The sequence below is a fragment of the Cavia porcellus genome, unplaced genomic scaffold (genome assembly GCF_034190915.1).
Source record: "Cavia porcellus strain 051 isolate PalLab524CR breed Dunkin Hartley unplaced genomic scaffold, mCavPor4.1 scaffold_21, whole genome shotgun sequence".
Lineage (NCBI taxonomy): Eukaryota > Metazoa > Chordata > Mammalia > Rodentia > Caviidae > Cavia > Cavia porcellus.
The window spans coordinates 13,717,927-13,744,325 of NW_026947504.1; the positions used below are offsets into that span (position 1 = coordinate 13,717,927).

The 26,399-nt window shown below is 37.1% G+C and overlaps 2 protein-coding genes across 10 annotated transcripts in view; one reads left to right on the forward strand and one right to left on the reverse strand.

Moving 5' to 3' along the window:
• Tcerg1 (transcription elongation regulator 1) overlaps window positions 1-19,060 on the forward strand; it is a 58,966-nt gene extending 39,906 nt beyond the window's left edge. For 8 of the 9 annotated variants that reach the window (XM_063232312.1, XM_063232313.1, XM_063232314.1 and 5 more), the window contains 8 exons: window positions 28-146; window positions 5,019-5,169; window positions 8,823-8,987; window positions 9,245-9,427; window positions 13,780-13,959; window positions 14,714-14,797; window positions 16,752-16,852; window positions 18,020-19,060. In XM_063232312.1, coding sequence (XP_063088382.1) covers window positions 28-146; window positions 5,019-5,169; window positions 8,823-8,987; window positions 9,245-9,427; window positions 13,780-13,959; window positions 14,714-14,797; window positions 16,752-16,852; window positions 18,020-18,221 — 1,185 coding nt within the window. In that variant the 3' untranslated portion in view covers window positions 18,222-19,060. Of the gene's footprint in view, window positions 1-27; window positions 147-5,018; window positions 5,170-8,822; window positions 8,988-9,244; window positions 9,428-13,779; window positions 13,960-14,713; window positions 14,798-16,751; window positions 16,853-17,661; window positions 17,756-18,019 lie in introns of all 9 variants that reach the window. The other variant, XR_010041664.1, reaches the window with a different exon arrangement.
• Window positions 19,061-20,758: 1,698 nt separating this feature from the next.
• Gpr151 (G protein-coupled receptor 151) lies at window positions 20,759-23,651 on the reverse strand. The gene has a single exon (XM_003477203.2). The coding sequence runs from the start codon at window positions 23,395-23,397 to the stop codon at window positions 22,189-22,191; it is 1,209 nt and encodes a 402-aa protein (XP_003477251.1). The 5' UTR covers window positions 23,398-23,651; the 3' UTR covers window positions 20,759-22,188.
• Window positions 23,652-26,399: the final 2,748 nt, after the last annotated feature.

Here is a 26,399-nt window from a genome sequence, read left to right on the forward strand (position 1 = left end):
TTGTTGTATTGATGCATTTTGTGATAGGTGTTTGATCAGTATGTAAAGACCAGGGCAGAGGAAGAACGCAGGGAAAAGAAAAACAAAATAATGCAAGCCAAGGAAGATTTCAAAAAAATGATGGAAGAAGCAAAGTTTAACCCAAGGTATGTGGCTTATTACTGTCAAAAGTCAAAAAAGTGTGTATGTTTTCTCCAAAGAGCCCCCATTTTCGTGTTGGAGTGTGTATTGATAATCTTGTGGATTTCTGACTATTTGAACATGAGAGTGCCTTTTTGATTATTGGTTTCTGCCTTTTTAATTGTTTTGTAAAATGTTTCCTTTCAGAGTCCCCTTCCCCCACGTGCCCTAAGAAGGGTACTTTTGAATTAAATGCTTCCCTATAGGGAGTAAGTTCTCTAGAGACTTGTTAATGGTGTAATGTTTATCCCTTCATAAAGTTTTATGCAGACAAGAAACATTGTTTGGATCAATTTGAAGTGGTGAAGGAACTTTCATTTTGACGTTTTCTAAACATCTAGGTTGTGGCTGACATTTTCAGTTGGTTGTTAATATGTACTGATACATGTAACCATGTGAAGAAAGTGAGACTTTGGGGGAATACTGAGGATTGAATGAAAGTTAAGACATTTTAAGTGTATATATCTAGCATTGTATTAACAGTAATAGGAAGTGTGGAGTTGGATGTGCTTAAGCATGTATTTTTAAATGCACTCAGCTGTGTCACTGAATCTCAGAATAGTCCGTGTTTTCCTCTTTTTGGTACTGGGAGTCGAAGTCAGCAACCTCGTGCTTGCCAGGCAGATGCTTGTGCTGCTGAGCTAAAAGCCGACTCTCATCAATCTTATTTTACACATAAGGAAAGTGAGATAGTCGTACTGTGGGTAGGGAGAATTGTTACTTTTGGCTCAGTTATGATGGTGTTTTTAAATTGGTGTGAATACTTCAGTACCTGAAATTGGTTTTCCCTGTTTTGCCCACCTTGGGCTTGAATTCCTGGATTGAGGCAATCCTCCTGTCTCAGCCTCCCAAGTACTGGGACTTAAGTGTGCCGCCAGCTTCTGTGAATTCCTGTCCTGTGTCTATCCATGCCATGTCCATGTCCATGTGCATGTCCATTTCTGTCTCAATTGTAATACTGGAGATCAAACCTAGGCCCTTGAGCATATGAGGCAAGTCCTGTACCACTGAACTACATTCCTAGCTTCATAGAGCGTTCCTTAAACTGTAAAACAATGGATTAAATGGTATTTTTAATAAAATTGTCTTATTAAGATGATGATGATGATGCCTTAGTTACTTTTTCTCATGCTGAGACAAAATACCCAACACTCAGAGTTAAAGGAGGAAAGGTTTATTTATCTCAGTTTGTAGAGGTTTCAGTCCATAATCAAGTATCTCCAAGGCAGAGAGGTATTACAGAGGAGAAGGAACCCATGCTGGGCAGAGAGCAGCAGAGTAGCAAGTATCAGGCAATGACACTAGCCCGCTTTCTGTCCTTTATATTTTATCCAGCTACCAACTTTAGGGTGGGTAGCACTCACACCCAGGGCGGGGCGTCTAATCCTATCCAGAACTGTGCCAAATCAACCAGTGCACTAATTTAGTAATCATACATCCTTGATCCCAGTATCACACACTAGATCCAGATATCTCTGAAAAGCCCCACCTTGATTGTATGAGGCTTTTGGGGAGACATCTAGATACGAGCCATACCAGGTGGTGTTGGAGATAGTGTATTTAATATTGTATTGAAATATCAGAAGAGTAAAAAAATATAAGAGAAACTCAAGGTTTTGTTGTATTTGTGGCCAAGAAGAATAAATTCATAGGTCACAGTATTTGAGTCTGGGCTATAAAAGGCATTTTAGGGGTATTTGAGGAAATAAGAATATGGATATTATATAGCAGAGGACTATTCTTGCATTATTATAGTTATGACAGAAAAAGCGTTTACTCAGGTGTTGTGTGCTAAAATATTTATAGGTGAATGTTTATAGCTTTTATCCATATCAGTGATATGTATTTATGAAAACTTTTTATGGGTCTGGGAATAACAAATCCTAGAGGTTTCTCTTTTGTAGATATAAACCCTACAGTGTCACGTACCCTACTGGTATTCTTTTTGGCCAGATAAAATTGAAGGGGTGTGTACAATCAGATTGTTTCAGAAAATAAAATCAGCAGGAAGCTATGTAGGTACATTTATGTCTAGCATGTAGATTAGGACCATTTTTAGTAAGTTGAAGAAAACAGTGAAAACTTAGAAGTGAGAAAATATTATCCATTATTATGTTGGAAAAAGACCTCTTAATAGAGCTAGTAATGTAACAGTGGGGTTTGTTTCAAGAGAAACGGTGTCTGACTGGGGAGAATTACTGCCAGTCTCTTCTGTGTCTTTTTGTTTTTAATGTAAATTTCAGGCATATTTCCTGTGGCTACCTATACTTTCCTTTTCTCCATCCCCTACCACCAGTGTACTTGTTTGCCTCAGAAGGATTTTTTTCTTTTACCAGGTCTATTTTAAAATAATGCTTTTCTGTGTTGAGTTGTATAAACACATCTCCACAAGAATCTAATGCAAACTTTTCAGTGTCTTATAATAAAAGGTATTAAATATCTTAGCTATTATAAACAATGTCTGAAATGATTTCTCACTTTTATACTTTGTGTTCATTTTTTTAAAGTTTAAGGTTTTTAAGTGCAGCAATAATGCATTTTAGTTTATAAAGCCAAGGTTTAATTTATTATGAAGAGAAAACATGTACTATATGTGATCCTTGTTCCTTTTTATTTTACCTTTATACATTTTTACCTTAAAATTTTATTAGTTGCATGTATATTGTCCAAACCAAATTGGCAATACTTTCTGTTTAAAATGTTGAATGTATGAAAATCGATAAAATTATGAATAATTTGATTGTATAGAAAAGGTTATTATAATCTGTCTTTGGCTAGCAGTAGTTTAAAAATATCATGTTAGGGGCTGGGGATTTAGCTCAGCGAGCAGATGGTCGTGAGTTCGATCCCGGGTACCAGTAAAAAAAGAAAAAACCATGTTAGCTGTGAGTGCTGTTCCTAATTTTCAATTAATATTTAAGTTCTGAATTCTAAAGTTAACCAACCAGTAGTTTCTCTTTAAAATTAAAGGTATAAGTTAGTTTTTGTTTTAACCCAGAAAAGTATTTCTGCATTGAAAAGCTGTCATATTTAAGGGGAAAGTAAACTTTATTTTTGCTTAATAACATGCTAAATAAGGGTTACTTTATTTTCAGTAAATCCTTACTATATGAAATGAAACCTTGAAATACTAAAAAAAATGTTTACCCACTGTATATTAAAGCTTGTAATTCATGGGCAGAGTTCCGTTTTTAATACCATATTCAGTGCTCATTGGCCTCATCTTTATATTTAGCCTATTTGGAGTTTGCTGAGATTTTGCTGTCTGTATTGTTATTTTTCATCAAATTTGTCAAGGTTTTGGTTAGGGTTTTGTTTTGCCTTTGGGATTCTGTTTAACATATATTAAAGCTCTTGATACATGTTACTGATACTATCCTTGGTCTTTTTTTTTTGTTTTCTTTTGGTTAGATAATTTTTATTGCTCTAATTGCATGTAAGTGACTCATTTTACTGTGTTTACTCTCAAACCTAGCCTATGTAGTTAATGTTAAGCTTTCCTAACCTATGTAATTAATGTCTTTTTTATATTTTCCATGTGTTTATTGAAATTTGCTCCTGTTCATTAAGACCATGCTTTTAGTCATTTAAACTGATTTTCTCTTAATTCTTTCAATGTGCTTGTAATAGTTGTTTAAAAATAGTTGTTGCTGGATGTGGTGTTGCATGCATATAATCCCAACTTTTTGGAGGCTGAGGCAGGAGGCTTGCTGTGAGTTTGAGGCCAGTCTGGGCTAGTGAATTCAAGGCCAGTCTTAAGTACATAGTGAAATTCTGTATCGGAAATCAAACAAAAAATGGACTACTTTGGATAACATCTTGTCAGCTTGGATTCTGTTTCTATTGAAATCTAAAAAGTACCTTTCCATTAATTGCATATATGTAAAATGTTTTAACATTGTGGGTAACTGAGACTGTATAGAATCTTTACCTTTCACTGACGAATGGGGTTTTTGTTTCAGTAGGCAGTTACTGGCTGCTCCCATAATTTTAGACTTGATTTTCTCAGGGAGGTCTCTGAAAGCAAAATGTTTTTCTCTGCTTCCCAGCTTTCACTTCTGTGGCTCTTTGTGGATGTTGGCTTGAGACGGCCAGTAGCATTGAGTCTCCATTGCCTTTTTTTCCCCCAACCCTGTAACACCGTGGTATAGGAGACGGCCATTCCTTGTTCTTGGCCTCATCTGTGGACGTTTTGGGCATCATTCGTAGACTGGGTTCTACTGGACAGCCTCCTTCAAGACTTTTTCTTCTTTAGCATCCAGACTCTGATCTTTACCTCCTCCTGTTTGGAGGCCACCGTGCTTTGCTTGTACTCAAGGTTTTTTTACCTAGGGAAATTGAAGGTTATTCATTTCCCTTTTTTCTGGCATTTCAGCTTTACTTTGTATATTGTTAACCACTGCATATTTCAGTTCAATCTCTTAACACCCCACTGCTGCCACTACAACCTTTTCGATATTTTGAGATAAGAGTCTTGCTACGTAGGTTAGGCTGGCTTTGAACACAACTCATGTTTTTCCTACCTCAACTTCTTGAAATCCTATTAGGTATGTGCCACCCCACACTTGACTTCTCTTGTCTTTGTAAGTATAAATGAATGAATGAATGAATATGCCTCTAGTTCTATGCTGATGGCATATCAGTCTTTTGGCATACCAGCCTTTTGGCATATCAACCTTTTGATTTTTAAGCCTTTTTTACTCATTGTACGTTAATCACTGTGTAGCCAGATTTTGGATTCAGATATCTGGCATATATTCGTGCGAGGAAAATAGTTATACTTTTCTATAAGCAAAAATAGCTCAACCAAAGTCAGTCCTTCTGCTACTTTGTTACAGAGCTACTTTCAGTGAATTTGCAGCCAAACATGCTAAAGACTTGAGGTTTAAAGCAATTGAAAAGATGAAAGATCGAGAAGCATTATTTAATGAATTTGTGGCAGCTGCAAGGAAGAAAGAGAAAGAAGATTCGAAAACCAGAGGTGAGAAGGTAAGATTCCAGCCTTGTGACCGGTGGGAGGTGGATGGGAAAGGGCTAATCTGGTGCTGTGTTTCTAGCTTCATTTATGGGTGTAAAAATGAAATTAACTTTTCTTTGAAATTAACTTTTGTAATGGTTTATATTACTCATGCTTATTTTAGTAATTTCACTGGACTATAGGTTGCTTTAAAGTTTATTAGTACTCAGAAGTCTGGAAGCTGATTTTTTAGACTGCCATTTCAGTGACACTTGCTAAGTGGCTGATGATTAGATTTCAAGATTCTTTAATGTGTTCAAATTGAATTTCAAAGAACTTTATTTTTTTTTACCCTGTAAAAATAGCATTTTAGTGACTTTATAATCTTTTAGTCAACATATCTTATATATAAATTATTGCTTATCAGAATTAAAGGTTAGCTGTTAAAGATTAATGAGTTCCAAATGTCATTTGATGATAATGGAAGAAGTGAGAGAGCTCAGCACTGTAGAGCAGGCTGGTTGGGAGGCAGCACCAGTGGTGAGGAGCCTTCAGAGCACGCAGTGCTCCCTCAGTGTCCCAGAGCGCTGCGCGCATCCTCTGGGGGGAAGACCTCCGGAGTCTCATCATTCCTGACATTTACAAATATTACACACTCTATTAAGGAATGTTGTTAGAGAATCAATACTGATCTTACTGGGGGAAAGCCTCTTTCATTAAAAAGGTGACAGTATTATGTAAAATAACTTTTGGCAGAAATGATGTGAAACTTTTTGACTTATTTATTGAGCTTTAAAGGAAATCTTCCCAGAATTATTTTACTGTTACCTTTTTTTAAAAGAAAGATTATACCTGTTAGGAAATATGTTGAGTCAAATTCTTTGTAAACATTTTATATATTGTTTATATACCATATATATATGTTTATATATTGTTTATATATGGTATATGTTTATATATTGTTTATATATGTTAAAAAATTATTACTTTTAGAAAAACCTTCCTGATTAAAGACCAAGTAAACAAATTTTTGATATTGAATGATTGCTTTTATACAGATTAATATATTTCTCTTTGCATTTGTAGCTTAATTTTCAAAAAACACATTTTTTGTGTATTTTATAACAAGTGGATGGATGTTACAGTTTTGTGGGTGCAGCCTATTAGTTCATTAGATAGCTGCAGTCACTGATGCACCAGTGTCATGGATTCCCTAGTGAGGGGAGAAATGGTAGTTCTGTATGATGACTTTTGCCTCAAGCAGTTGTGGTACTTTACATTCTTTTAATCTTTTTTTTCCTTAGGAAGTGGTAATACTTGTGCCTAGAATGTGTTAATTTTAAAAAAGAAATTAAGGTGACATGACATCTAAACAAGTCTAACATATTCAATTATATTTTCTTTGGATTGTAAAATTTTTAATTTTCTAAATTGTAGGTTTGGCTTTATACTGGTACTAAATAAAAAATAATAAGGCAGAACATTGCTAAAAGGAAGCTTTTTCAGTTTAAAGATGTAAGATCACGTACTAGTCCATCAAAGGAGAAGTTTTTAAAGTAAGGGGTTTCAAATATAGTAGATTTGTATTTGCATTTTGAGAAGTATTTGGTTAAAGAAATTTTGTTGCCTCTTTTCGTGATTTTCCAGTGTGTTATTTTTATGATATCAATTGATTGTTGGGGCTGGGGAGTTTAGCTCAGTGATAGCCCAGTGCCTGCCTGAGAAGCCTGAGGTCCTGAATTTTATTTCCAGTACCCTCCAGCCTCAAAAATTGTTCATGCTATGTTTTAAAACCACATTGTAACTGTAATGGATAATAAGATCAGTGCCAGTAGCACAAGGAATTCATAGCTGAATAGTAGAGGCCTTAAAATAATCATGTGCTGAGTTAAAACCAGTGAAAAACATTTCTTCTGATGAAATCTTTTTTTCTTAACATTTTTAAAGAGTTAAAGGTGCAATCATTGTGATTGTAGATTTTACTAGTCATTTTATGTTTTATTAAAAAAGCCTTTATAAGTTTTTTAAAAATTTAACTTGTTTTTATTTTGTCAAATCAAAATTTTAGCCTCAATTTTGTTGTTCTTTATTTTATTATTGTAACTAGTTTTTATAAAATTGTAGTTCAAATACTACTTTACCTTTGAAATGGCACATTTGAAGTTGTCTACAATGGAGTTGATCCTGCGTTAGGAAGATGTCCTCCTGTTATAAAACTCTCCTGTAAACTGCATACTGAGTATTTTTGTAGGGAAAAAAGGAGGACTAACAGGGTTGTAGATTGATTTTAGTGGGAAATGACATTTTTCTGACATTGTTACAATTGTTTCTGACATTGTTACAATGTTTTCTGACATTGATACAACTGTCAGACAGGCAGTAATAGCCTGAGGAAGCCATTTAAACTGTGGTGGGAATGTCCACAGTGAAAGGAAGTTAAAATTTAACTTTGTAGTTCAATTGTTTACACATCACACATTTTAACACTACTATATGAGAACCCTTTAGTTACGGGTTTCATGGCTAACATTCAAATATTGCTTTAATACAAATTCCTATGGCTTAGAAAAACTATTTGGTACAAATTACATAATTTTTATTTAATATAAATTTTGTATTCTACCAGAAAAGCACCTAGGAATTTAGTGTTCATTTTAGATACAAAGTAGGTAAGAAAAATTATGTTGTGGTTTCTTAATAACTGTTTTTTTTTGAGACTTGTGTAGGCCAAGCTGACCTTGAATTCACTCTGTAGCCCAAGCTGGCCAGAAACTCCTGGTGATCCTCGTGCCTCAGCCTCCTGAGTGCTGGGATCACAGGCATGCACCATCATACCCAGCTTAATAACTGTGTTTTTGTGATTTTTTCATTAATCTAAACAAATCAAGAGTCATGCTGAGTTTAGAGAAATCTATAGCTGATTAGATCTTGTAAAAATGTTTCCGAGGCAGAAATTGTTTCTTGTAACCTTACAAATTTTTTTTTCCAAAAGGACATGAGTCTTTTAGTCAGTCTTCTACTAAAAGAAATGAAGTTATGAGAGGAGCTGATAGGTGGGATAACTAGAAGAAACAATGCATTTGTTTTCGTGTCCACGCCTTTCTATATTCTGACTCAGTTGCTAACTTCTTACCCGCTTGGTCACGGAGGAAGGGGAGTATTTAACCCTGTGGTGGGCAGTTCTTGGCATCACCACGGTCCTTTGTTAAAGTAACTTCAGCTGTCTTGAGTGTCTGCTGTGGGAGGGGTACAGAGTAAGTCAAGTGAGTTTAAATTTAAAAATCATGAGGGCCTCAGGACTTTGTCTTGATGTTAGAGGCGTTTTATTGTCAATTCGTAAGTCTTAGCAAAAAAAGGTGGCTTCATATTCTCCATGGATATGTGGCAGTAAAATCAAAACTTAATCCTTTCAGATTTTTAATATTTAGATTTTCTTCATAAAATAGGACTTACATTGAATTTGACATATTTTAAATGGGAGCCAAATATGAGGGTTTTTTTCCCCCAATTTCCAATAAAGGAATAGTTCTGTTATTTTTTTATTGTATTCTACTCTGAGTGTTTTTTGAAAGTTAATTGTTCTCATGTTAAGGTAAGTTTTATTTTTCTTTGTAAATATTTAGAGATGAGGAATTTCTCTTGGTACATTATTCTTTCGCTATTCCATTACCTGTTTTAAACGTAGATCAAATCGGATTTCTTTGAACTGTTGTCTAATCACCACTTGGACAGTCAGTCTCGGTGGAGTAAAGTAAAGGACAAAGTGGAGAGTGACCCACGTTACAAGGCGGTAGACAGTTCATCGATGAGAGAAGATCTTTTTAAACAGTACATTGAAAAAATAGCCAAGGTAACAATTTGTTTAGTTGTAGTTACTGAAGTGTGAAATTATTCACTTCAGCAGTTGGTGGGGTTTGGGGTTTTTCTTGTTGATAGTCTTAATGTATAATTCTCTAGTAGTTGATTTGGAGATGGTTACAGTATTTAAATATATGTATTCTTGGTAAAAACTAAGTTTGAAATAACTTGATTTGACCAGCTAGTTACAGTGTGGAAATGTATTTTGATGGAGGTGGTAAAAAGTGTAATGTAATTTTACTTTTACAGAACTTAGATTCAGAAAAAGAAAAGGAGCTTGAAAGGCAAGCCCGCATTGAGGCAAGCCTTCGAGAACGGGAAAGAGAGGTTCAGAAAGCTCGTTCTGAACAAACTAAAGAAATAGATCGTGAGAGAGAGCAACACAAACGAGAAGAAGCCATTCAGAATTTCAAGGCGCTTCTGTCTGATATGGTATAATGCAACCTTTTTTTGTTTGTTTTTTGCCTTCTAAGGTCCTATTAGAAATGAAAGATATTCTTACGAACGTTTTAATTTTTTAATTGACTAGGAGATGATTTAAATTGTTAAACAACTTTTAAAGATTGGATCCTTGGTTTTAGCTTTGTTGGGATAGTCCTATAGTTTATTTAATAAGTTTAGGAATTAACTGTATTTAACATGAAAATTTGTAACCTTTTAACCTTAGAACTTTTGTATCCTTAACGAAAGTCATCCTAATCTGTTACATACTTACCTGCCGTAGTAATAAAATGTGCTGAACATAATTGGACTTTTTCCTTGATGATTTAGGGTCATCATTGTGATGATCACTTATTGTACAGATAGATGGTATGAGATGTAGGACTGGTGGGGTACGCAGGGTACTGACCCCTGGCGATCCCTTGAAACTTTCTTGAAAGTCCTCTGCCTTCCCCTCAGGGTTGTCAGGTATGTAGGGTTTCTTTGTCCCTACACTGAATGCCCCTAGACTGTTATGCTGTATTACTTGCTTGTTCTTGACCTTTGTTGCCACGTTTCCTACATTGTTTCTTCTCTTTCATTCTTTTCATTGTGATTCTTTTGTTACTTGATGGTGTTTCTTTACCCTTTGCTTCCGGTTTTTTTCTCATTCTTGTTAATTTCAGTAGTTTTTGAAATTTCTCTGCTGGTCATTAACATTTCCCCAAATTCATCTGAATTTGTCATTCTTTTGATTACTTGTAGAAAATGAAGGTTTTTCCTTACCCAGGTACCAGTGACCCCAGTCAGTGTACTTTTAGCATACTCTATAAACCATCCTGTCTTTATTCTTCTACCTACATATTACCGTATCATCCTGCTTTCCTCTTGTTCTTTAAGCTCCAGCTTTGCTGAACTTACTTCTGATGACCCCCACCATTCTACCATCGCTTTATGCCAGTTCTTCTACATAGAATGCTTTGAAACTCTTCCCATTGCAGTGCACACTTTCTCATTGTTCAGGCGCATGAAAATTTGTCTGAGGCTGCCTCCTGCCCTGATAGATTCCACTTCATTTTTCCTTTTACCACACTTGGGCTCAGCATGCACTTCTGTATTTTTGCTTCTATCCTTTTTTTTTGGGGGGGGGGTGTCTTTTTGACACAGGGTTGTGCTATGGAGTTCAGGTTGGCCTTGGGCTCTCTTTGTAGCCCAGGCTGGTCCTGAACTTATAACGATCCTCCTGCCATAGCCTTCCAAGTTCTGGAATTACAGGAGTGAACCACCATTCACAGCTATATTAAAAAATGTGACAGTGTCTTACTTATTTTGTCATTCTAGTGCCAAGCATTATATTTACCTGACACATATTTAAATGTTTGATAAATGCTGGTTAAATAAATATTGTTTTTTTTTAGTCTCCCATATTTCCTAGGGGCAGCAACTGTTCTGTTTTGTTTTTCTTGCCAGTACTAGAGATTGAACTCTGCACCTGAACTATATCCAGTCTTTTAAAATTTGAGGCAAGATCTCTGTAAGTTGTTTTAAGAGTTGTCCAGGCTAAGCTCACACTTGAAGTCCTCCTGAGTCAGCTTCCCATCGTGCTGGGATTATAGTTATGTGTCACTGTACCCTGCTGTGACTGACTTAACACTATTAACATTAATAGTATTGGTTGGCCATACAGACCTGTTATATCTTCTGCAGCTTATTCTTTTTCAGCTGACAGGCGGAATTGTATATACTTACAGGGTACAATGTAATTGTATGATACATGTATACAATATAGAATGATTAACTGAAGCTACTTAACATGAGCATCACTTCATATATATATCATTTTTATGGCAAAACACTCTTATTTTGAATATATAATACAGTGTTATTAACCAGTCATCTTGATGTATAGCACATTTCAAAACTTATTCTTGCTATCTGAAACATGGCAAGTATCCTTTGACCAGTAAGTCCCCATTTCCTGCCTTCACCTTTCACCTCTTTCCTCTGTGGCCATCATTCTACTGTCTACTTCTGAGACTTCCACCTTTATATCATGTTGTCTCTGGTTTTTTGAGATTGTGTAGCCCAGGCTAGCCTTGAACTCATGACAGTTCTCTTGCTTGCGTCTCCCAAGTGCTCTGATTACAGGCTGTGCCACCTTTCCCGTCATGGATTAATGTCCTCCAGGGTCATCATGTAAATGCCAGGCTTGTCTTTTTTGAACTAACTAGTATGTGTGTGTGCTAGTCACACGGCACTTGTGTTACCAGTTGATAGGCACTTCAGTCCTTCTGTATCGTAGGTAGAGTGGGTACTGGTGCAATGGCCCTTGGATTACAGATCTTGCTTCAACATATCGGTTTAATTTCTTTTGTGGTATATACCTGGAAATGGAAGTATAATGGAATATTTTCAGCTATATTTATTTTGTTTTCCTTTGATACTGTAACATATTGAACCCAGGTATGATACACCACTGAGCTATAGTCATAACCATTCTTACATTTTATTATGAGACAAGATCTTGCTGAGTGATGCAGGCTGCCTTCAAAGTCATAATCCTGCCTCAGCCTCCCACATAGCTGGAATTGTAGGCATATGGCATCGTGCTAACTCTGTGTTAGTTTTTTTTTTTAAAAAAAAACTTTATTATTATAACAATGTATGAGAGTTTCCATCCTTGGTAATGCTTCTTCCATCTTTTGATAAAAGTATTTCATTGTTTTGTTTTGAGATTGAGCCCAGGGCCTTGCAGTTGCAAGTGCTATACTGAGCTCTAATCTTTACCCCGGTAAAAGCCATTCTTAATAAGTGTGAGAGCATATCTCTTGCTGTATGTGTGTTTTCATCCAGTACCATGTGTTTTTATTATATTTGAAATCAGGGAGTCTGATGCCTCTAGATTTGTTTTTGTTTTGTTTTGTTTTTTACCAAAATCATTTAGACTGTTTGTTTGGGTCTTTTGTGGTTTCATATGTTTTTTATTTCTATGAAGGATGACATTGAAATTTTGATGAGGATTATACTCAGTCAGTCACTTTGCGTGATGTGGGCATTTTAACAATGTCCCGTGTTTTGAATGAACATAGAATATCATGGTACTTATTTGTGTTTTCGGTTTCCTTCTTTGGTATTTTATAGTTTTTGGTTTTCAGTATACCTATTTTTGTTGCTATTGCAAATGGGATTGTTTTCTTAATTTCCTTTTTGGTTGTTAGTAGACTGGAAAGGCTACTGATAATTTGTATGTTGATTTGAATTTATCAGTTCTAATAGTGTATTGGTGGAGTCTTCAGAGTTTTCTGTATAAAGAACGTGGTCAGCAAACAGAGCTTAGGTTAGGTTGTCTCTTTGTTTCTCTTGCTTGTTACTTGCAAGTACTTCCAGTGATTACTGTGTTAAAAACAGTTTGGAGAATGAGCACCCTTTACCTTTATTTGGAAAGAAAAACTAACTTTTCACTTTTGAGTGTGCTGTTAGCTCTGGATTTGTCCTGTGTAATCTTTATTGTGAGGTATACTCCATTTATTCCTAATCTGTTGAGAATTTTGCTCAGGAGACGGTATTTTATCAGACACTTCTTTCTGCATCTGTTGAGATGATGTGTGGTTTTTATCTTTTATGGTATATCATGCTTATTGATTTGCATATATTGTCATCTTGGCTATGTTATCTATGCTTAAAGGTATCATTTCCAGTAGATAGTTGGTAAGTACAAATTTGAGCTCAAAGATTTGTTAGCATTTTTTTTCCAGGTAGTTAATGCTGTAAGAATATAAAAATAATCATCCATAGTTAATATGGTATTAAATAAATACCTAAGTGTCATTAAATGTTCTTGTGGATTGTAGTTGATTGGAGATGCCTTCTTTTCATCTTTCTCCATCTCTAAACAAATTTTATAGCTTAGTTGAATACTAGGAAATAAGATATCTAGTGTTAAAGTAGATTTTAAGTGCCTTAGTAACTACAATTACCAGAACAGAGGCTTCTTTTCTAGATCATTTAAAATGCATAGTGCTTATTGATTGACTACTAATGTAGTGTTCTGAACTAATTAACTTGGTGAAAATTCTATTTGATCACCTTTTCCACAAGATTGGTTTACAGTCTCGTCTGGTAATGGTGGACATTTTAGAGCTTTTCCAGTGATACAGCTTGCTGTTGCTCACATGCTGTAGGTTCACCACTAGTGATGTAGTCAAAGGGATATATTTTTCAGAGAATGTTAATTTTCAACATTTTCAGTGTGACTACTTTTTAAAAATAGAAGTTGGGTTTATCATTCTTAAACTAGATATGTGAGCCTTGCATTGTTAAAATATGAGAAGTCCATTTGGTGATAGGGATAGTTCTGTTTTTAGGTACGTTCTTCAGATGTGTCATGGTCTGATACTCGAAGGACACTCCGTAAAGATCACCGCTGGGAATCTGGATCCTTGTTGGAAAGAGAGGAGAAAGAAAAGCTTTTTAATGAACACATTGAAGCACTTACCAAAAAGAAAAGGGAGCACTTTCGGCAACTTTTGGATGAAACTTCTGCAGTGAGCATCTTGTGTTTTTCCTATTTTCATCTGGGTTGGTAGGGAATTTAGTGTCAGGGTATTTAGATCTATTACTGAAATTTACAGATTTTATAGCACTCTCTGATTTTCTTTTTCTTTTCAGTATGTTGTGATTGGGCCAGGGATGTATGTAGCTCAGTGGCCCAGTGCCTGCCTGGCAAGCGCAAGGTCCTGAGTTTGATTCCTGGTTCCCCTCCCCCACCAAGTTGTGGCATTCTTACTATTTAGAAATTACTTTTTTGCAGTTTTCAAGTTATGACTGTTTCCTTTGGTAATTCAAACTGTCCCTAGCTGTGTGTGATCAGTGATTCCCTCCTGATAATAGATTTAGTAAATTCCTTTCTTTGCTCCATTTTCAATTTGGTACTGTGGCCCCTTGTTTGGCAGTTTTTATACATTGTTATCCAGGTTTTATTCCTGTTTCTCTGCTATGTTTTTGGTGATGGTTTCTTCAGAAGTTATGATGTTTGCCCATGTAAATACAGGGTTTGCAGGTGATTGTCATAGGCTACCTTGAAAGTATGGCCATGAAAATAACTCTTGTGGCAAGCCAACAAAAAGAAATTGCATTAAAGCTGCTTCCCTGTCCCTAACTAGTCCAGTTACGCTTGGGCATTACAAGAGACCACAGGTCAGTGTGTAATATTATGTACCATATGTGCTGCAGTTTGACCCTCTACGTAAAAGTGAATTATATTTATGTTATTTACTTGTTTTTTCATTTTTTTCAAAGATTACCTTAACATCTACATGGAAAGAAGTAAAAAAAATCATTAAGGAAGATCCTCGATGCATTAAATTTTCCTCTAGTGACAGGGTAAGAGGATTTTGTGTGTTTGAAATTTACAGTTAGTTTGTAAATATTGGTTGGTTAATTAACAGCACTAGTATCTTGAGTAAGATAAAGTTGATGGTTTTGTTTTTAAACTTTAAAGAGAATAAAACTGAACAAAATACAACAATAAAGCCAATCATGACAAAATAGGGGAAATGATACAGGATAATAGGAAATCAACGATGAATACCATAATGTCTCTTGTTATCTTCAAAATTGCTACCCCTGGGGCTGGGGATTTAGCTCAGCAGCATAAGCGCGTGCCTTGCAAGCGCTATCCCTGGTCCCGATAAAAAAAAAATAACAACAACAAAAAGCCAAAATTGCTACCCCTAACATCAGACATAATGCAGTCAAACAAAACAGAATAAAACCATTTAAAATAGAACTTTGGGTAAAACAAACAAACAAAAAATACAACTGAACAAAACAGAACAGGGAGAACAACATTGGATTTTTTAAAAAATACAGAAGGAAATCCCCCATATTTACTATATTGAATATTGCTGTCCTCTCCATAGGTGCTCATACGCCTGGCTCTAGGCCTCAAAGTCAGTCAAACAGTGGAAGCACTAAGCTGTTTCTGTACCTCAGTTGCTAACAACAGGGTGTGGAGGTGGGCTGTGTGTTCTTGTCTCCCAGCTTGCTTGCTGGTTGGCTCAAGGGAAGAGTGAACTGGTTTCTTATTTCTTTTCCCGGGACCTGCATGGTTTTAAGTGGATTACTTAAAAGTGTATGAGGAATGAAGCTGAATTTTAAAGTTTGTATTTTTTGCCGAGTATGTTAACAAGAAGCTGTAATGTAAAGTTCAAATTTTTAACTTTTGCACTTGAGCTTGTGTTTTGGAATTTTTAGCGATTGAATGAGTCCATGTTTTATTTTATAGTGAGGTCCCATTAAGTAGACATATTGAAACTGGCAATTGATACCAAGCTGTCAAAGCACCTGACCTTTAAGCCACACTAGCAAACCACACAACATGAACTGTATAGTCTCTGAACTGTAGTTAGGGGAACCTCAGATGCAGAAGGGTTAGCCCTGTTCTCATGTATTCTGACTCCTTTGTAGGAAACAGATCACCTAGGGACTCAGATGGTGTGTACTGTCAAGAAAAGTGTTGTTTACTACAGTCCATTTTATCCCTTGGTTTTTCATGTGATTTTTCTTCACATTGTTCTCCTTGTCTGATTGGTTTCTCTAGGTCTGGTATCCAAAAACGCATAGATCCAACCAACATTCTTTCCTCTCAAACTATAAGCTAGATTTTCCATGTGTGGACTAACCACAAAATATGCATGGTTGGAAAAGAATGGTGGACTAATAGCGTGGAGGTGTCTTAGTTTTTAGCTTTTCTGATGATTTAAAATGAATAGTAAGGTGTCTTTTGTTTGTTTTTGTAAGACCTGAGAGTATACATCTTTATTGTTTACATACTAGAATGCTACATGCTTAGTTTAAGTTTCGAGTGTTATCTTATAATTGTGTCCATTCATAAATGATATGCTTTGTGTTTTTATCTTCTTTTTTTTTCTCCACATTTTATTTCAAGGAGAAAAAGAAAGAAAAACTAAATTTCAAAACATGTCTATTAGGGGGCAACGATAGTACATACATTGTGCATTGTCATCCCCAAATATTTCATCCAGAGCTGTGTTTGTATGCCTAAAGACTTCAATATAGTCTACAGGAAATGAACACTTAATCTTTAATTTTCTTATTTTAAGAGTGTTTAATGCCTGCCTCTTGAGGTTAATGAAGGCTGAAGGAGATGACCACTGTAAAATGCTAAACATAAGAACATGATATGTCTTATCTTACGTATCTTTTTAAATTTTATTACATGACAAATTGCTGGTTAAATGAATAATTAATGTTTATTTTGGAATTAATAAATTCTTTCCCACTAATGTTTGCTATTCTTTTTTTATTTTTGCAGAAAAAACAAAGAGAGTTTGAAGAATATATCAGAGACAAATACATCACAGCCAAAGCTGACTTTAGGACGCTTTTGAAAGAGACCAAATTTATAACATACAGGTGTGTGCCGTGGAAATCTTTCATATCAGCAGTTACTGTCTTTACTAGACTTTACTCTGAACAGCCAGAGCATACTTTTCATTCACACACATGTTGACATTATTAATTTTTAGGACTACGAAGATGCCAACTTTTATCTAAGGCCAGCTATAGCTCATATGTGCTATACTTTTTTCTTTTCCTTTTTTTCAAGAAAGGGCCCAGATGTCAATTCTTATTTTGTGTTACCCACCCATCCAGTTTTTAAAACATACTTTTGTTTTTACTTCACTGCCTTTTTAAGAGTATTCTCAATTATAGAAGAAGTATATTCTCCAAAGAGGCTTTAGAAAAATTCTTCACTATCAATTATCCTTGCTTCCTCTGAGGACCATTCAATGTACTAGACCATTCAAATACTCGAAATTATTTACTTAAACTCAGTAAAAATGCTTTTTTCTCAGAGAGAAGCAGTTTGATGAAAACATTTAAATAATTTTTAAATTATAAAATCAGAACCTCTAGAATAAAATTTCTGTGTAACATACCCAGTAGTTCTCTCCCCTAGTTACTGATCATCAGGAAAACAATTTTGAATTGCTTACCAGTCAGTATGCAGGAAACCATTTTTGTTGAATGCTCAGAATCTTTCTTTAAAAGAAAAATTTGAAACATCGTAAGGGTATGTGCACGGGAGGATAGATAGTGCTGAGGGTGTGGTTTTTAGGTATTTTGTCATTTGGATTTTTTGGTCAGGATCCTTAATGTTTTGCATCAGCTTGGGCTTTTAAATTAGATGTGAAGTAAGACTTCTTTCTACATTTTTATAGTTAATTTAGTGAAAGATGTGAAAGTGAAAGCTTGTGAGAGATGCTGGGATTGGCAGCCCTGCAGACTGAAGTCCTCTGTTCATCCACAGAACAGGTACAGCACGGGCAAGATTTACCCACCCACCCTCAGCCCTGATCTGGAGGGACCACCAGTAGGGGTGGGAGGGTAATTCAGCTTCTGAGGCCCTTTCACTCCTTGGAGTCTTTGCTGAGGTGACTTACAAAGGTGACTACTGCAGTGAAATTTTTCTTAAAAAAAATGGCAACACAATTAGGAACTAGATGGACATTTCCAGCTCATTTTTGAAAGACCAGTGAACAGCAGTCAGTAATTCTTGGACTTCTTTTCGTATTTCAGATCCAAAAAGCTAATCCAGGAATCTGATCAGCACCTGAAAGATGTAGAAAAAATTTTGCAGAATGACAAACGGTATCTAGTACTGGACTGTGTGCCCGAGGAGAGGCGCAAACTGATTGTGGCGTATGTCGACGACCTGGATCGCCGGGGCCCACCCCCACCTCCCACAGCATCAGAACCCACTAGACGATCAACAAAATAATTCTAAATACTGTTCCACAGGAGTATCTATTCAAAATGCTTGCATGAGCCAGTTTTCAGGTTTTTCCATATATGTGCATTAGTCAACTTATTGCAGAACCACCTGGCGGACAGAAGGAGATGCAGTTTCTGGACAGAACACTTTGGAAATATTTATGCTATTCTTTGTGTGGCATGACAGACATACATACTCAAATATAGGCTGTCTCTGCTAAATCTAAAATTTTGAAGCTAAAAATCATCCTTTTATGAGGTGTGGAAATCAGTGACTTGGTGATGTTTTTCCTAGCAGTGTTATACATGCAAGACATAGAGCATTTGTTGTTTGAACTTGAAAGATGCAAATACAGACTCCAAGAAAACCTAAGTTGGGGATTGTTTTGTTTTGATTTGTTTCTTAAAGCGGGTAAAAGAGAAAACACTGAAAATTGAATTCTTCCAGGGGCTATGATTACTATTATGGACACACTTTTACTCTTGTCTATAAGGAACAGTTTAGTTGTTTGTTCACTTATGTCCTTTGATGATCCCCTCTAAATGATAGGCCAAGTCTGGTTGTTAGCCTAAGAGAAGATTTATGTAGTAATTTCTTCTCAGGTATGGAACCATGTTCAGAACTAACATGTTGGCCAGAATAAAACTGCTGGTTAAACATTTTATTCCCAATTAAATGGCCTTTATCAATATTCCGGATTAGACAACAAAATTCCCTTTCTGGGTGTTCTCTGTAAACTATACTCCTGTTTGAATGTTAAACTTTTGTTCCTAAAGTTTAATTTTAAGATGTTTGAATGTTCAGTTTATGTATTTGAACTACAATAAACCAACCATTTTTATATATGTGGATTGTATATGGTTACTCTTACATGATATATAAAAATGTGCTTTTAAAAGAAGCAGCAAATTGGGCACAAAATTAACTGTAAATCTTGAGTATTAGTTTTTTAAAGGCTTGAATATACCAGTATTTCTGGTATCAAAAGAAATCTGTAGAGAACCAAGTTTTTGGATTTTCAAATCTCTTAGTAATACCTATTGCTTGAAAGCAAGAAGATCCAGATTTATTTTTGCTTAGCGATCTTATTTTTATTTCTTTTGACATATTGATAGTGTGTTCCTTTTTGATAACCCTTTCAGCATATCATGGGCTACACACCAGGAAATTTACCTTTGATTTCCAATTGCTTTTTCTTTTTTGCGGTGTGGGGTACTGGGGATTGAACCTGGGCTTTTATACTGAGGCACAATATTCTTTTTGCATTACCTTTTTACAACCAGCTCTTTTTTATTTTGAGCTCACTGTGTTGCCCAGGCTGGTCTCCCAGTCTCTTTCATCTCTCATAGATTGAGCTTCAGCTTTAATTGTGTACCACACAAATTAAACGTATAAGCAAGATAATATATGTTAATAGGGTTATTTTCCCTATTATCTCATACCTACTATGACTGCATCAAAACCTAGAAAAGAGGAAGTTCTAACAGGTCTGTATTTGTGTTTTTTGTGTTATAGTCACAGACACAAATTGACAACCATATTACTTGGTAGTTAGCTTAAGCACATTAAGTGCTCTATACATTATGTGAACTTGGCATTGATGGATCAGACTGACGTCTTAACCTCTGAAATTGTTAAATGGAATTTACATTTTTTTACTGTTTTTTTCTCCTTTTGAAATGTATTTTTGTAAATTCAGGGTGATTTTTAAGTTTTATAAGGAATGAAATTGAAGTGCTTGTCAAAAGGAACATAAGTATTAATGAAGTATGAGTGTCCTGCAAAGGTGAAACTTCTAGAATGCCTTTTTCACCATTCCGAATTCCCCATGGCACTATTTTCCCACTCACCACATTCTGTTTCTCACAGTAGTGCTTGGAGGTGTCTATTCCTAAATCCTACTTTTGTCTTAAAAGTATTTGAATTTGATCGGCTGAGGTGCAAATTAAGCTTTTTGTGCAGGATTTTTCTTTAAGGAATCAAGTCAGGACACTAATCTCATAGTTACTGTGTTCCACTCTCTGTATCTCAACTTTGTACTTAGGTCCGTAGCCTCTTGGCGGCTCAGTTTAGCCTGAAATCTGTGCCTTTGTTAAGGTCCTAGCCCACATTAAGCTTCATTGTCCCAAGGATGATTTTGAAATAATTCAAGACACAGCTGTAAGCCTCAAAAAACTATCTGAAGTAAAACAATTGTTTTTATTTTTTTACAAGTTAAAATGTCAAACAGTAGAAGCTTGTACCTTATATTTATACAGTGAACATGAAAAACTTTTAATTCAAATGATTCACCACAATTGCCGTAATCCCTTGTATAACTACGGTATCACAAAACAGTATTTTGGATTCTTGAGTTAAATTATACTTATTTGAAACATGCAAGTTTCAAATAAGATTTGTAATGAATTGAGTAGAAAACAGCTATACCTTCTGTATTAAAAACAAACTGATTTCTTGTAAGAAGCATGGATAAATCCATAGTCAGAACATTAAAATAATAGTTCTTTGAGCACAATATTCTTTTGGCATTACCTTTTTTTACATTCGCTGGATTGAACCAAGGGAGTGCTGCATTACATCTGTAGTCCTTTTTATTTTGTAAGTTGCCCTCTCAGCCTTAGGATCCTCCTGTCTTACCCTCTCAGTGGCAGTAATTGCAGTCATGAACCACGTCTCCTGGCTGTATTATAAATTCTTTATATTTTCAAATTCTCTGTTGCTTCCTTTAGAGGAGTTCCCCCCCCCCTCCATGCAAGGACCCTTAGTTAAAAACACCAGCACTGCATAAGAAAACAGTCAAAGAATCATAAATACCTTTTTTTAAAGAGATGGAGAGGGGGAAATATACTTAATCAGTTGTACTTTACCTTGCTATAAAATGAACAGTTACTGCCTATTATTCAAAACTTGCCATATGTTCAGGAACATAAATTTGATTTCTAGTGCATTTCACTCTGCATCAGCTGTATGGTTTTTATTTTCTATTTACCAGTCTTAATGTTTGTTGTGCTACTGTTTCTCATGCTTTCCTTTGCTTGTGCCCCTGAGTTATTTTCATAACTTAGAAGCCTTGCAATATTTTATAAGTTGAATAGAGTTCAAGTTCATTGCTATTGGTAAACAAATTCTTTTAACATGAAAGATGAGTGAAAAGCATGTCTATGTCATTAACTATATAGTTTATTTTCGAAGAAAGGAGATACTGGAAAGAAAAAATTTCTGCTTGTTGAAGAGTAACCAACATCCTGTGTTTTAGAAAAGGAAAGCCAGTTTTAAAATTCCATTTTCCATATCAGGCTGCTAAAATTCTCAGACGTTGAAACTGAAGACTTAGATGGCTTTAAAAGGTGATTAAAACAACCTTTATGGTATAAAGCAAAGTCTAAATTTAATTAAACTTGGCCAAAAATAGCCATAGTTTGAATTCGTCCGAAAATTGGAGCAAGATGGTGTTTCTTATTCTGTAAGCTTTGGTCAGGGAAATTATATGGATTTTCATTAAGAAAATTAACATTAAGCACATGACGATAACTCACTGAAATTTATTCATTGTGTTAAAGTTCTTACGTGGGGTCCATCTTGGGCTTGGTTATGTGAAGGACAGCAAGTTTAGGATGAACCTGAAAGTAGATGTGTGCTTAACATTTGGACAGAAGTAAGTTCTCAGCACAGTACAGTACAGGACTGGCCTGAAAGGTACCCAGTGAAAATCACTGTGAGCCAGTGACAAGACAGCTTTCTACCTTGGCAGGAGCATCTTTACACAACAATTAAGGTTGATTTGTTTTGGACAGCCAAGTTATAATTAAACATAATTACTACATAGTATTCTACCTACCAGACTATACATTTTGAAAATGTAGAATGTGAAGCATTTTATAATTCCTAATGTTAATAATTTTATATGGCAAACAACAGTATCACTAAGCAGTATAAGTAAATACAGTAATCACTTTTTCCTTGAAATTTGAATCTATTTACCGCAACCCTCTATCTCTTGATCTTCATGTTCCCAGGGGATAGGGTCACTGTCTTGTACGGAAGGAAAAGTGTCTCTCTCCTGCCAAAACTGCTCTACATCAGGGAGGATGGGAATCTCTGCCTTCTTCTTGTCTTTGCTGGAGTTGGGAGAGCCAGGCTTTTCTGCAGTGGACGTTGGGGACTCTAGGGATGGAGCTTTGTCAGGAAGGACCTCAGTGTTAGCAGCTGGTGTTTCCTGCAACTCCAAGGCAGCTGGGTTTTTGGTTACCATCCATTTCCACAAGGCTTTCAAGCCTTCCTTGAACTCTTCAGACATCACAAGAAAAATGAGAGGATTTGCTGAAGAGTTGGAAAACATTAGGACTTGAGACAGGGCTATGAAACCCTGTGGTGGGGTTGGGCCTCCAGCCTTCAGGTGCCATATCCACAGCCAAGATACCCACTCGGGGAGCCACAGCAGAGCTGAGGTGATGGCAGTGCTCAGCAGTATCACTGTGAGTTGCTTTGAACACATCTGATTTCTACAGTTTTGAGTTTTCGCTCCTCGTTTTTTACATTGGCTGTAAGCTCTCCAGAAGTAAAAGCTGGCCAGAAGTAACGGAAGGCAAAATACTACGAGAGGGTAGAGCTTACCAAACATTGACATGAACTCTTTGGCCCCAGCTGGTACATCCATGAGGCACATTTGCACACCTGCGTGATGCCTGGTGGTGCTGAAAATCCATTCCGGCAGGGGCAGCAGGCTGGCCACAGCCCAGATGGCCACCAGCACTGACCAGATGGTGCAGCTGTGGATACTTACTTGCTTGGCTGGGTCACTTGCATACATGAAACATACTTTGGCCACTGCAACCATTGTCAGGCTCTTGGCTGCCAAGCATGTGTGGGTGAACCAGTCAGAGGACTTGCAGACAAACCAGCCTAGATCCCAGGCACCTTTGGCGTATGCTATGGCTCGTACAGGTGCAGAAAACAGGAGGAGGGAGAGATCTGCCAGGCTGAGATTGAGGATCAGACAGTAGATCAGGGATGGCTTTCCTTTCCGAACACTGTGAAGGAGGATGCCAATCACACACAAGTTCCCCACGAAGCCCACCAGGCAGACAGCCACCAACAGAGCCGGGATGATGGTCCTCCAGTCCTTGGAGTCAGAGGGCAGATACCCTCCAGCAAAATGGAGGTGAGCAAAGGAAGCGTTCATGGTGCTGAGTGGGAGCTGGCCAACGCAGCTGCTGGTTCACCTTTCTCCTTACAGAAGTTAGTAGCTTATTTAGGGTTTTCTTTCTGCCTTGGTTCTTTTTTTCATAGGGGAAAAAAAAAAAACGCTCTGTCGTCACTGTCAAGTGACACTTCTGGATCCTCCTCCTTGTTTGTTTGTTGAAAGCAGAATGTGGAAGGTTGCCTGCTAAGCTCCTCTCTGCTGTGTGCCTACACCTGTGAGTGCACTGAACCAGCAGTGAACACGGGGTTGCTGCTCATTAGCAAGTCTGATTCTAAATACCAGCCCTGTAGAGCAGTAGAAACACACTCATAAATGATACATGAAGCGTATATACTCATAAGTGGGACATGTGCCTGGAGGGTGGCAGAGGGTTATCACTACAGCCAGTCAAGGCAATTATTTTTCAAAGAGCTGTTTTTGAAATCTTCACTGTGGTTTATAATTGAGCAGATTTATACCATATCTAAATTAAGTGCTTTATACTTAAGCATGCATCAAAATCACCTGGATGGCTTCGTCTGGTAAATTTGGACTCCAGTTCCCAAATTTGCATTTCTAGCAAGTTCCCAAGGGGTGCAGATGCTGGTGGTGAGTCCACACTTTGAGAACCACTGTTTTAAACCCAGAATCATGCACCCTCCCCTGATCCAGTTGGCAGAGATAAGATGCTTTTATCCACCCTTCTCTACCACCTCAGTCCCCTCAACAACTGGCTGATAGCAAGCCCAGCTGGATAATGAAAAACAGTTGAAAGAAGTCCTATTAAATCTAAGCGTGGATGACTCTTGAGTTCAGTCTATTGTGAGTTTTTAGAGGTAATTTTGGAGCTCTGGATTAGAAGTGGTTTACATACTAATGACACTTTTCAACAAGTGATGTTGATGAAAGCAACCAACTAATGAATTAAGCTGCTTTTCAGAGACAATTTCTAAAGGAAAGCACCAATTTCTGTGTTAAAGGCTTTTAAGAACATTTAAGGAAATAACACTAATGACAAAAATCCTCAGATAAAATTCTAGAACCCACCAAAGTTGAAAAATGTTACAAGGCAGTGGATACTTCGGAGGGGATTAGAGAAGCTAGAGAAACGGATTCATGGAGCTGAATGAAGATACATCCTGCCTGAGTGGCTGAATCAGAAATGCTTTGTGTGGAGAGTGAGCAAGGCTGGAGGTCAGACCTCTGGATTCTGGTACTAATGCTGCTTTCATCAGTTTTTCGGAGGAAGGAAAAGGGTGAGATTTAAAAATTCCTCACAGCCTGAGAACCTGGGAGGACTAATGGGAGGGAAAGGCAGTGGCTGCCGAGAAGCATAAAGGCATTTTGGGGGAGATAGAAATGTTTTGGTACCGAGGATGACACTCATGACTTTGTGCTTGCTAGGCAGGCACTTAGGCCACTGAGCTAAATCCCCATCCTTTAGATAGAAATGTTTTAAAATGGAATTGTAGGGTATCTGTACAATTCTGTAATTTCACTAAAACCTTAAATTGCACCCTGATTGAATTTTGTGGTACAGAGATAATACCTCAATATATGTTTTTTAAAGAAAAAGTTATTTAGGGTAGAAATAAGGTTAAAGAGAAGATTTTCCTGCTACTTGAATCCAGAGGGTACATTCTATTCTGCAACTGGGGAAACCTTTTTAAAAGGTTTATGGAGAAGGCAGTTGTATCCTAGAAGGACCAAAGCAAGGGACTGTGCTAGGTGGGAAGAGATCTGGGGGAGCAGAGAAAGGAGACCCCGAATGCAGGGACTTTGCAGCCTCTGAGTTCTGGGTTCACTGGCCTTGTTCATTTCCACATGGATGCTCCAGCCTTAGCAACCAGCAGCTGCCACTCTGAACACAACTGGGTCCTGCATTGCTTCTCTTGACAGGGACGCCACCTGCAGTGATGCTGCCAAGAGGAAAACCTTGGAAACCGAGAAGCGGTAATAAAACACAATTTGAACTATAAACATTTTAAAAACTTTTAAAGTCAAAGTGGAATTTATGTTTACGTTGCAAGAACCTGAGCCAGCTTAAATACTGAAAGAATCAAAATGAAGCAAATTAGTGCTCACCCTTCTAACTGGGCTCTGGGTAAGCCCAGCTAAGTGTGACCTCTTATAGTGGGTAAAGTTTTGCCTCATACCTCAGTTCCAGAGTATGGCTAATAATCGTGTCATGACATTTATTTAATAAGTGCATCCCAAGTGCCAGCGTCTAAGCCATGTGTTTCAGACTCTTGAATTCTCATGACTACTGGAGAAAGATATGAATACCATTCCCTACTTATGGATAATACTGGAATTAGAGAAATATAATAATTGATCTGCGGGTCAGTAGATCAGACCCAGTAGACGACAGGGTGTGGGTGGGAACCCCCTGGTCTGACTTCAGATTTGGGGTTCTAGAGCTGTTTGTAAAGTTATACTATCTTGCCCCGCCAAAGAAGTCATGGGGCAACAAAAGTCTCAACTGAACATAGTTCAGTTCAAGGGGCATTTAGTGAGCATTTTGACACTGGGAGGATAAAATGTGCAGTTTTGGTGAATATTTCCTGAGCCTTCCCTTGGATAGGCATGATGGTAACTCACATGGAATCTTTTGACTGAGGTGCTACAGTCTAGTGGGAAAGACAAACAAATCTCAACGACAACGTCCTTGAGGAGTCCTGACTGCTGTGGATGCTTGGAGCAGGGCACCTGACCTGCACCTGGAGCTGAGGGCTTGAAGGAAGCTCCAGATAAAGCTTCTGGGTATACACAGCCCTGGAACTGAGACCTTAACCAGGCACCTGCCTACTCATTTCTGCCAGGACCTTTTGAGAGCTCACCGTTACTGTGCTTTCGGTACTTTAATGTTTGATACAACAGGAAACGGCTGCTGCCGCTTCACAGAAAAGTTAACCTTTGTTGCTTCCACTTGTGAGAGCTAATCTGGCTCCACTCCCTGCAGGTGTCCAGCTTTGGGCATTGCAGGTAAAGCTGTGTGTGGA

Bases quoted from the DNA above. Each gene is read 5' to 3' on its own strand.
- Gpr151 (XM_003477203.2), bottom strand. From the start codon at position 23,397: ATGAACGCTTCCTTTGCTCACCTCCATTTTGCTGGAGGGTATCTGCCC.